The following is an 11,697-nucleotide window of genomic DNA, read 5'->3' on the forward strand; positions in this document are numbered from 1 at the left end:
ATTTCCCTTTCATCCTCAAAAAAGTGCTGAATGGTATAGTTTGAGACAATGAGAGGTCAGAATATTTTGGGAATATTTCATATCTATGAATGGCTCAAGGATTATTAAGTATTAAATGCATTTAAAGCATTACCACATGCATTTATTTACATTTTTTATTTAACCACAAAAGTCTCACTGAAATTTGGAATTTATTTTTCAAGAGAGTCTTGATCCAAGAAACCATTATTGCATGTATTAATTAATTAATTATCATTAATGTATTTAGACTAGTTTAATTTCATTTTGTAGGAACTAAACAATAACAAATCATGTCTGTCAGTATCCCAATGAGGGCAGAGCACGCAATGTTTATCTTTTACGTTTGAGTCATGTCCCAAGGTTGTAATTGCACATCTATTATGTGTATTTGATCAGACAGTGCAGTGCAGCTGAGTGTGTGGGCTGGAAGTGTCCAGTGGCCCTTCTGAAGTCACAAGTGGAGTTTGATTCTAGAAGACACATCGCGAGAGTGAGCGAGAGAGAAAGGCCTAAAGCAGCAGACAGAAGTGTTTATATAAGCTCTGTCATCAGCGCCTTTTTCCACAAAGACTCCTGTATAGCACTTTTTCACTACAGTGGACAGTAAGTGGGATGTGTCAACGCTGTGGATGTACATAAGACAAGGGTATAGAATACACAAGCGTACGGCTGCAAACATATTTCATAGTCTAGCTTTGGCTTGCAGACATTTTGAGTAGTAACAGGGCACTTGGGCTGATTTGATTGTTGGCGTGTGGGGAATAAACTGCAAGAGACATCAGTAAATTGTTTATAAAATTCTCTAATTTGTGTGGTATGTATAAAAAGTCAACAATGCATTCCAAAATGGTTTTAAATGTCTTAGAGTGTGACTTTAATGGACACAGACCTTGTTGCTACACAGACCTACCGGGATTTAAAATCAGCAAATCAGACAACTTCAGATAAATAATAGTATCACTTTTATTCTCTGGCTTTTATGTGGCATTTTATTAATTTAATTGTATTTTTTATTTCTATTTTTTACTCATGTATTCTCCTTTTGCACAGTTTTTTGTTTTTTTATATTCTTATTTATTCTGATCTATTTTCATTAGGCATTGTTACATTTGTTCTAAATGTATTTATGTTTCCTTTTAGAGCGAAATGTTTATAATGCTATCATGCGCAGCACTTAAACTATTGTGTGTATAAAATGTGCTACACAATTAAAGCTGGATGGGATACGATGATGAGAATAACATTTAAATCCAAAGCAAAGTTCCACAAACACATTGTGAACATTAGCATCAGCATAACTCTGCAGGTGCTGTGAGTCAAACAATGACATGAGCGAGTGTGTCAGCTCAGAACGCCCAATGGCACAAGCAGAAGCAGCAGAAGCAGCAGAAGCAGCAGAAGCAGCAGAAGCAGCAGAAGCAGCAGAAGCAGCAGAAGCAGCAGAAGCAGCAGAAGCAGCAGAAGCAGCAGAAGCAGCAGAAGCAGCAGAAGCAGCAGAAGCAGCAGAAGCCTATTACACAACACAGACGGTCACAGGTCCAGCGGAGGAGAGCACAAGGACGAATGCTCACTTTGCACGCTCTAACCATAATCCTGTGTGAAATGTTACTCTAATGAAGACAACATAGAGACTAGAGAAAACATGCTAATCAGACAATGGATTATATGGTTCCTAAACGTCTCTTTTTCTACCTTGATTTGTGGGATTACATATCAAACCCCATTATTTTTCATTAATTGTAAGAAAACATGTTGTTAAGATCTGCAATAATGTTAAGTTTGATTGTAATTGTATATTTTATGGTTATGGTCTATTGTTTTCGTACTAGTAAGATCAAATTGAGCACTTAGTATACCGTATCTTCCGCACTATAAGGCGCACTGGATTATAAGGCGCATTAGGCCAAACAAAATCGCTTCGAGCTCAGTAAGCACAACCAGAATTAATCCATATGTAAGGCGGATAGGATTATAATTTGTCATTTTTTGAGACAAATAAAGGCTTTTAAATGCGCCTTATAGTGCAGAAAACCTTTGTTGTTTTTGTTTGTGGATAACTTTTGAAACAATGTCTCTGTATAAAGTGTGCAAACCCTTATCAAAAGAGCCTATTTTTCCCAAAACGTCCGACTAAAATGAGACCCATTTCAAATTGGAGCTGCTCCTGAACCTCTTTGTGAAGCTCTCTGCAGTTTTGGCCTCTGATGTCTGATTTATAATGATTATAAGTGTGATCAAGCTCTGCTCTACATACTGTGTCGTACTGCTCAAAGGAATATCACATTTATAATCCTGCCTAGATTTTCTGTGGTAAGTATAAAGAGCAGTAAAGCTGTTGTCTGAGGGATGGTCTTTAGACTAGTTTGGGCATTTGTTGGGTTTTAGGGACTAATTAAGTTTAAAAAAAAAGTCCTAATCAGTTTTAGGGTCATTTTTAAGTTGTTGTTTTGAGTACAAACTGAGCCTGATTCATCCCAGAATGTTCGATTTGACTGAAAGTGGGTTACAGCTTTCTTTTATCAGATGTGGACAAAAATAATTAAATTAGGAAAAGGTTTGATGGCCCACCTCATCTCAACTAAATAAATAAACGGGATTTGAACTGTTAAACTGTTAAAGATGATTCACTACTGTTAAAGGTGTGAGTGTTGCTTCAGATGGTTTTGTTATGCACGCCTATATCAAAATACTACATTACTTTACTGTTATATGTTGCACCAACTTATCAGTGCAAATTCCTAAATTATGAATTTTGCCCATCTACAAAAGCAATAACGATTCTTCTGATTCTAGCAATGCAATCCGAATCAGAACCACTAGAGGGTAGAATAACTTTCTGGGCCAAACAGAAACCTGCCGTTGAAGATGAGTAAGACTAAGAAAACATTTAAAAGCAATTAAAATATGGAAATGTCTTAATAATTACCGACCATACTTAGAGCATGTTGATTTGTCTTGAGAAACTTGGCATTAAAAGCTGGGAACTCTCTCTGGTGATCACAGCAGCCTGCAGCAACTCATGAAAGGACTTGCAGAGGTAAAAAAAAGTCTTACCACCTGTGAAATGTGTGAGCTTTTCCCACTGGCACTGTGACCATAGATTCCAAGTGGCGCATTTGCCATAACAAGACGGAGCTTGTGAAATGGCCGCTTCTGACTTATTCTGCTCGGTCTTTCAGCAGAGACAGACAACTCGCAGCGTCACCTGGACAATGACTCCCGGCTGAAGCTCAAAGACAGACAGCGCTTCTTTGAGGACGTTTACCAGCACGATGTGGACAACTATCTGCCCTCCACTCATCTGCAGATCAACTGTAGGAAACGTATGGAAACACATATTAAAATACTCATACAACATACTAACACTGGCGTCCATACAAAAAGACGTAGATAATAGTAGTAAAATAAATATCTAAATAAATATTCATCTTAATTTCATAATTATTTCCTGGACTGAAATATTTGATGTGGTGAGATTTTCCCATAGATTAGTAAAATAAAATCAATAAAAATGCATTTAAATAATTCATTTGTTTAACCAGGAAAGTGCAATTTTGGAATGCACACGCACACACACACACCCACACGGACACACCCACACGGACACACCCACAGACACAGACACACACACACACACACACACACGCACACGGACACACCCACACTCACACACCCACACCCACAGACACAGACACACACTCAGCAGACACACACACACAGACACACAGACACAGACACACACACACACACACACACACACACACAGCAGACACACACACACAGACACACAGACACACAGACACACACACACACACACACAGCAGACACACAGACACACACACACACACACACACAGCAGACACACACACACACACACACAGACACACACACACACAGTAGACACACACCCAGCAGACACACACACACACACAGACACACACACACAGCAGACACACACACACACACACAGACACACACACACAGACACACACACACACACACACACAGCAGACACACACACAGACACACACACACACACAGCAGACACACACACACAGACACACACACACACACACACACACACAGACACACACACACACACACAGACACACACACACACACACACAGCAGACACACACACACACACACACAGCAGACACACACACACACACACACACACACAGCAGACACACACACAGACACACACACACACACACACAGCAGACACACACACACACACACACAGCAGACACACACACACACACACACACACACACACAGCAGACACACACACAGACACACACACACACACACAGCAGACACACACACACACACACACACACACACACAGCAGACACACACACACACACACACACACATTCTAAAATAACTATTATTTTTCATTGACTAAGGAAATCTACATGTGGAACAAATGACTAAAATTTCATTTGTCAGTTGTAATATTATCTCAGAGCTGTTAAGATAAGATAAGATAAGATATGTGGCTTTTATATGACACACTGACTGACGGCGATGTGCTTGTAGCGCCCATGGGCAGCATCTCGTCCATGGAGGTGAACGTGGACGTCCTGGAGCAGATGGACCTGATGGACATTTCGGACCAAGAGGCACTGGACGTGTTCCTCAACTCAGGGTCCGGGTCAGAGGAGGCGCCACCGACCCCCTCACTACCAGGTATCCACGCTGATTCCACACGCAACCCTGGGCAACGTCACAGTAATGTCAACACCTCGGCCATGATGAAAAAAAACAAAGCATAATTCTTGTTTCTTTTATTTATTACACTCCTTTTACTCTTTTTGTGTGTGTTTTGGCACTGATACCAGCTTCTTACTTCCAAACCACATGCTTTTGTTGACAAGGGATTAGTAGATCTCTATTAAAAGCTCCAATATCATTGACAATCAGACATGACTGAATCTTAATGTCAGTTTCAACATCAATAAAAATCAATTACACAGCCTGAGGTGCATCTATGAGTTTTATTTTGGATTAATTTTTTTGGAATCCTTAGTTGTTCCGTCATAATAATAAATCTTTGTATATTAATGTATAATTGTATAATACACACTGTGCCAACTTTTGAAATTGTGGGGAACTCAGATTGAAAAGATAATTAACTTCACAGTGGCTGCCATGGGTCTGGTTGGTGCTCGGACGGGAAACCGCGGGGAGTGTGAAGTACCACAGCCCTTAGGCAAGACACCTCACCCACATGAATGTTTTGTGTACGTGAGTGATAGAGGTTGGATGGTGCAGATTATTATATTATTGATGATGTTTTATTATTATATTATTATCATAATCAGCAACACATTGTAATTGTTTCTCTCTCTCTCTCTCTCCTTGTTTTTTATCACGTACAAACTGCATTAGGCGGCTGTAAATGCACCTTTTCAGTTGGCTGCCAACCGCCATTAAAAGTAACACAACAACATATCTTCATTACACTATCATTATTATTATCATCATTAATATTATTGATATTAAATAGAGTTGTCTAAAATATCGAACTACATTTTGGTAGTAAGGAAAAGACTCTCATGTCATTTTGAGTATCGTTTTCCATTCTTTCTTATGTTTTGACAACCCTATTGCAATTAATTCTTCAAATACCAAATGCAGTGTACGTGACATTGTTGTAGGGTTGGGGTTGTTTCAGGAAGTAAGTTATTTTCATTTGAATGTTTTGAATTTGCATGACGAGACACAGTAGTAGTGAGGAGTTAACAAATAAAAATAAACAGTACTCGATTCTCAGAGATTCTGCTGAATTCTAATGGCCGTGTAATGTTTTTAAAGCGACTTCTCACAATGCAGCGAATCGCCTGTTTGACCTGCCATTAGGGTTATAAATGATTTCACAACTTGACACACCTACTTCTATGGAATCGTGTGAGGCATTGTTAGTAAGAGGAAAAACATGTCTGTTGTAGAAGCCGAGGATGAAGAGGAGGAAGAGGTGCTGTACAGAGAGGGAGTCCCACTGAAACGCCACGAGACAAAGAGCCGCTCTAAAATACGAATACTGTCCACGTCGTCCGGGTCCAGCGACACCAGCGGAGCGGACGCAGACACACCGGTCATCCAGTCGGACGACGAGGAGGTCCACGCAGACACGCTGCTCCTCACCTCTGTGCCCCAAACCAGGGACGAAGAGAGCGACGAGGACGAGGAGCAGCGATGCGCTAAAGTATAATGTGCGTTTGTTATGAATATGAAGCCATTTCTTTGTCAAATGCAGATCCAAGCATGAAACTGACTTCAATGTAAAAAGAATATATTTTATAATGTCAGAAAGGCCTCTAGCCAGTTGAGTAAAGGTGGTGTCGTGTGCAAACATGCTCTGGACTGCCAGAGGGAACAGCCACTCCTTTTTGTGTCTTTAAAAAACACAGTGCCAAACTTTAGGACAAGGAGTCATTCACATACTAACATAGTGTAGGAAACAATGTGATGAACCTGTTGAGGTTGTTTCAGGTTGTTTAAGGTTTCGGTGTTAACTGACATCAGAGAACAAAGACATCATCTTAAGAAAATAAAACCCGGTGGTGAGTGATTATTTTTATAGTCACAAAAAAGGGCTTTGAAAGTTTGAGTAATATAAATATAAAATTCTGACTTCAACAAGGAGAAGTAAACACTAGCATCAGTCAAACCAGCTGTCTGGAAACCAAAGTAATTATGATTTTAAGCTGATAATGACACGAATTGTGAACACTGTTGGCGATTAAAGAGCAGAAAGACATCTTGGCTAAATGACAAAGGAACTGGTGTCATAGGTGACCTTTTCTTAAATCAACAACGTAAACCTGTCTAAATCCCTATAAAGCCATATTATCTTTGCAGAGGATATTAGTTCCATTACATTTCTTTGTGATGAAAGTAACACGTGTCTGGATTGGAATTTTTAACAGTTAATGTTAAAAAGACCGTACATATCGCGTTTCATTTTTACAGAGGAGACCATTTTAAATAGTTGTCTGTTCCTTTTTTGAGTGCACGAGGTTCTTTAGTGGATGGACGTGTCTGTAATGCATGCAAAAATAAATCAAAATAGATAACTTACAATCACAAAGTTACTTGTTTTGTGTGCTGATCAATGTCAATAATACACCTGGTAGCCATGTTTTTGTCGAAGTAAGATAAAGAGTAAATGAATGATTAATCTAAGGATTAGTTTGAAAGCAGTATAAGTACATAATCTGTTTAAAGGTGTGGCTGTGTGGTTAAAATTACATGAAATGTGAATAAACGGATACGATAAGTACTAAATAAAATGCTTTGAAATTGTTTATTAGTACAATTGTATTTTTTTGTGTCTTGCACCACAGTGGTCAACATATACTGCACTTTGGTGTTTGCAGCTAATGTTTTTATTGCAGTAGTTGGTGCGAGTGTGTGGTTTTCCTGAGCTTGCCAAAAGAAAAGAGAGATGGGACATGGCTCAGATCACAGATCACAGTATATGGCATTGTATATTCAAATTGGTTGGGGTTAATATACAGTGGACAAAAGTGGTGGTGGAACAGGGGTTAGAGGGTTCATCGCACACACCGCTCGCACCTCTGAAATGCTACAGACTGTTTTACACCAAATGCGGAGGAAGACCTTTCAGAGGCAATACTTTGAAAGACTGGCCCATCTCATCATCAACACTGAAACAAGGACAGTGGAGTAAGAATGAGGCTCAGAGGAGAGTTTTACTCTTGTCTCCAGAGTTTCCCAGGCTGACTATGAAGACCGGTCTGCAGGACTCAGACACTTCTGTCCTGAGGGTTGTTACTCTCCACAAACTGCCCCGAGACCTAATCTGATGTCTTCCTGAAGCCTTTGGTTTTCCTATAAGTTCTTGAATTTTATCAGCTCAGTTTTAGATGCCAAACAGGGTCTAAATTCCCTTCAGGGATATATAAAGTTGGATGGATTGATCGATTATTTGGACTTAATCAGTGTTTCTCATTAATAGAAGAGACTATCGGAATTGCTATAGAAAACGTTAGTCCAAGAACACGTTGGCAAAACAAATAAAAAAAAAAAATCTTGTACCGTCAAAAACATGCAAAAGTAACTATATGCAATCTGGAATCAGTGATTATTTGATCAGGTAACGTGTGAAATGTTTACACCAAAAATGTTTATTAAATACAATGATTTAAATGTGGATAACTTGTGGGAAACATTGGTCCATTCATAGGTTTTATTACTATCTGCTGGGGGGAGGGTTGTTTTTAATTGTTCTCAATTGTAAAATTCAATGAAAATGCCCCTGTCAAACTCGCTCAAATCTGTGCTAATTTTTTTATGCCAACTTTGAGAAAGAAATTCACCAAAAGGTTATTTATTTATCAATCTATTTTTTATGGCTGTCTAGACTGTTCTAACCCATAGTACATTTGCCCTTTTAAGAGCAGAAGTGACTTTTTTCTCCATACAATATTGACATTTTTATTATGTAAAATATCAATGTCAAGGTGTAAATATTGAAAGCATAGATGGCACTTTTAACTTTTGTGATTTTGTTTGTGTATGTTTAGCTTTCTTTCAGCCAGTTTGACAGGTTTATAATTTGATCGCTGCATTGCGGTCTTGTGTAAGAAAGATTTGCATATACCAGGCCAAGGCATGCCTGGCGATGCCCTCTTTGTGTCGCTCCATTATTGTGTCTGCTGCAGGAAAGAAAAATATATGGAGCATTTTTGACACAATCATTTTTATATAGGGCAATAAAGACAATTGAGTCTTAGAAGACCTGAGGGTTGAAGGTGAGGCTTTTTTATGACATGTTGTTGTAGGCAACGGTTTTATATCTCATACATTCCCACACTGCAAGAACACACACAATGTGCCACTCTTTATCAAATTTCCCCTTAAATTCGTTCTGTGTAAAAATGTTTTTTAATCATGACGTGCATGTGTGTGACAAACTGAAGAAGTATTGTAGCCGTAGTCACCAGCTCACGTGAAGCTCCTTGTGAGCTCTTCCTATCATACCCAGCATATCATTGAAACACTTCTATCTACAGAAGTAGAAGACTTCCAGCGAAGAGCCAACAATGCGTGGATGGTGATTTCGCCAGTAGAACAGGAATGGGCAAGTGTTTATTACACAACATTATCACCTCTCACGTCATTAGGTATGATCTGCTGAAAGGGATTAATATAGCTAAAAGTACTAATACAAAAGAACAAGGTTTTAAAATAGTATTTTGCTAGTCTTAATTCTGGCAACTAAATTATACTGTTTGTGGCTAATTTTATTCTTCCAAGTATTGCATAAATGACACACTAAATGACACACTTCTGGTTTCATAAAACTTTTACCACAAATACACATTCTGTGCATGTCCGGTGTTGAATGTAAACCAGTGATAAAAAAGACATGTAACCTGAGCCACAGGCTGTTTACCTGCGTCCGGCACTTTGAGACAGAGAGATATAGAGGAGCCGTCTGTACTAAATCTGCTTTCTATTAAAACCACATATAAGGGCTTGGTCACATATGTGGCGCAGCAGCCTAAATGCCGGCACATGTCGGCCTCGGTGAAACTGAGATAAACCCCAAAAAAGATTTTTTTTTTTGAAATGTGTGATTTTCGTTTTTTTGCAGAATGTGCTAGTTGAAGTTATGAATAAGCCCCTGTGTGCTTCAGATAACACTATTGGTTGTCTTAAACGTATACATTAAGCTGTTAAAAATGTGGAGTTTTCGGGTCTTTTTCCTGCTCTCCTGGGGGGCTTCACCTTTTTCTAGCCAACGTATTGTTTACATTTTCCACCAATCAGCTGTGATCCGCATGGCCAGCTGCGTGCTCTGCGTGCTCCATGTTTTCCTCTCATTACTCCAGACCGTCTGCAGAGCACAGTCTTCAGAGCTTACATATCCTGGACTACATTGCAACGGAACTGTTTACTCAGGTACACTTTTACTTTACTACTAAATTATTGCTTTAACGCTGTGTTTTAAGGCGGTCTCGTGATCACTTTAGAATCTTACTTGTCTGCTCCGGTGGAGCTAATGCTAAGCTAACATGTTGCTTCAGTGCACTCTGCAATACGGGCTTAATGTGACTACTTGCTGTTATCACCATGTTATCGGGTTATTTTTTGGCGTGGGTTGGCCCGTGGGTTGTGTGGGTCGTGCTTTGTGTCTGTTTTATCGTGCTAAACCGGCTGTTAGCCCCACAGCCCGGAGCTAAACGCAGCTATTCGGAGCTAAGTTGTAAGCTAAACTTTGCTATGTTATCGGGTTATTTTTCGGCGTTTTGTCTGTACAAATTATATACTTATGTAGTATTTCTTGACCTGTGGGTTGTGCTTTGTGTGTGTTATATGGTGTTTTGCGTTAGTTTTAGAAAATAAAAAAACTAGAAATAGAAAAAAACTACAACTCCCGATACCACTTCTGGTCACGTGGCTTACGTACGTTGCACGTCACGCACGCACTGCGTCACTCGAACCAATCACACGCTTGCCTGGCCATTATCAGCTTCCTGTGTGTCTCTCTGTGCACGGTGTTGGGAGAGACAACAGGACGGCTGAACGAGGTAAGCTTTGCGACTAAAACACCCGCTTTTAATCACTTTAATGTGCGCCGGTTTTAAACTCGAGTGTATGTTTATGTTTTGGTGTGCTGTTCTGCAAGTGTTTTGCTTTTACGAGCCGTGTTATCTCAAATGAGCTAGCTAGCCCCGCTAGCCGAGGGCAGATGTCCCAATATCTCCGCGTTTTGCATCTTAAATACACCGTTAACGTCACAATGTGAACTGTTATCTGTGAAGCGTGTTATTCCCATATTACTGTTAACCCTAAACCTTTTTTTCCCCTTTTCAGAATTGGCACCCTGACTGACATAATCAAACACTATGACGAAAATGGAGCAACACCACGGTTGAGGAAGAAGCGCCCACAGCCACATTCACGCAGGTTCATCAGCCATGAAGTGATTCACACCGTTATGGAGTTTATCAAAAACTATGCAGAAGTCCATTCCATAATGCTACCTGGTCGACATCCTGGCCATAGGGACTGGCATGTGAAGTTGCTCCCAACCCATGTGACTAAGGTCTCTACATGAAGTCTGCTAAGGAGCTTGTTAAGTGTAAAACATTATTTTGGTGATTTTCATGTTTTAATGATTATTATTGAGTATAATTAACCATAAGCAACATCTGTTTTTCAGGTGAGCCTGCAGTTTGTAAATCAAGCTTCAGATCACTGTGGAAACAGCTTCTCCAACACATCAGAAGCTGCAGGCCACGCACAGATCTCTACAACAGAATCTAATGTGCTGTCTTTGGACCCTCACCGCCAGCAAGCAAAGACATCAGGATGCATTACAGCTTTGACTTTGCACAGCAGGTACTAATAATAGTGCAAATGCAGAATAGCAATTATAGAGACATATACATCTTAATCAAAATGTTATATGTATTAATCTAATCTCCTTTCTCTCTCTGTCTACTACAGATACACTTTCCGTCCAATCCTCTGCAGCCGGGGCCAAGCTTCACTACACAATGGACATCCACTTCCTCATTGCTGGCCACACAATTCTCCCAATGATTGCGGCTTTGGACTTATCAAGCGTGCATACATGAAGACCAGGGTTGACACTTTGGAAGACATCGCTGAGGTTAGTTTATATTATTTGAC

The 11,697-nt window shown here is 39.8% G+C and overlaps 1 protein-coding gene across 2 annotated transcripts in view; it reads left to right on the forward strand.

Annotated features, from left to right (window-relative positions):
* LOC140362776 (dysbindin domain-containing protein 2-like) overlaps positions 1-7,335 on the forward strand; it is a 12,927-nt gene extending 5,592 nt beyond the window's left edge. The window contains exons 2-4 of one of the 2 annotated variants that reach the window (XM_072448962.1): positions 3,201-3,344; positions 4,567-4,716; positions 5,979-7,335. In XM_072448962.1, the coding sequence (XP_072305063.1) occupies positions 3,201-3,344; positions 4,567-4,716; positions 5,979-6,241 (557 nt within the window). In that variant the 3' untranslated portion in view covers positions 6,242-7,335. The remainder of the gene's footprint in view (positions 1-3,200; positions 3,345-4,566; positions 4,717-5,978) is intronic. The other variant, XM_072448964.1, reaches the window with a different exon arrangement.
* The last annotated feature ends 4,362 nt before the right edge of the window (positions 7,336-11,697 follow it).

Source organism: Eucyclogobius newberryi, unplaced genomic scaffold, assembly GCF_026437365.1.
Source record: "Eucyclogobius newberryi isolate DKJ021-1_F unplaced genomic scaffold, fEucNew1.0.hap1 SCAF_17, whole genome shotgun sequence".
NCBI classification, from domain to species: domain Eukaryota; kingdom Metazoa; phylum Chordata; class Actinopteri; order Gobiiformes; family Gobiidae; genus Eucyclogobius; species Eucyclogobius newberryi.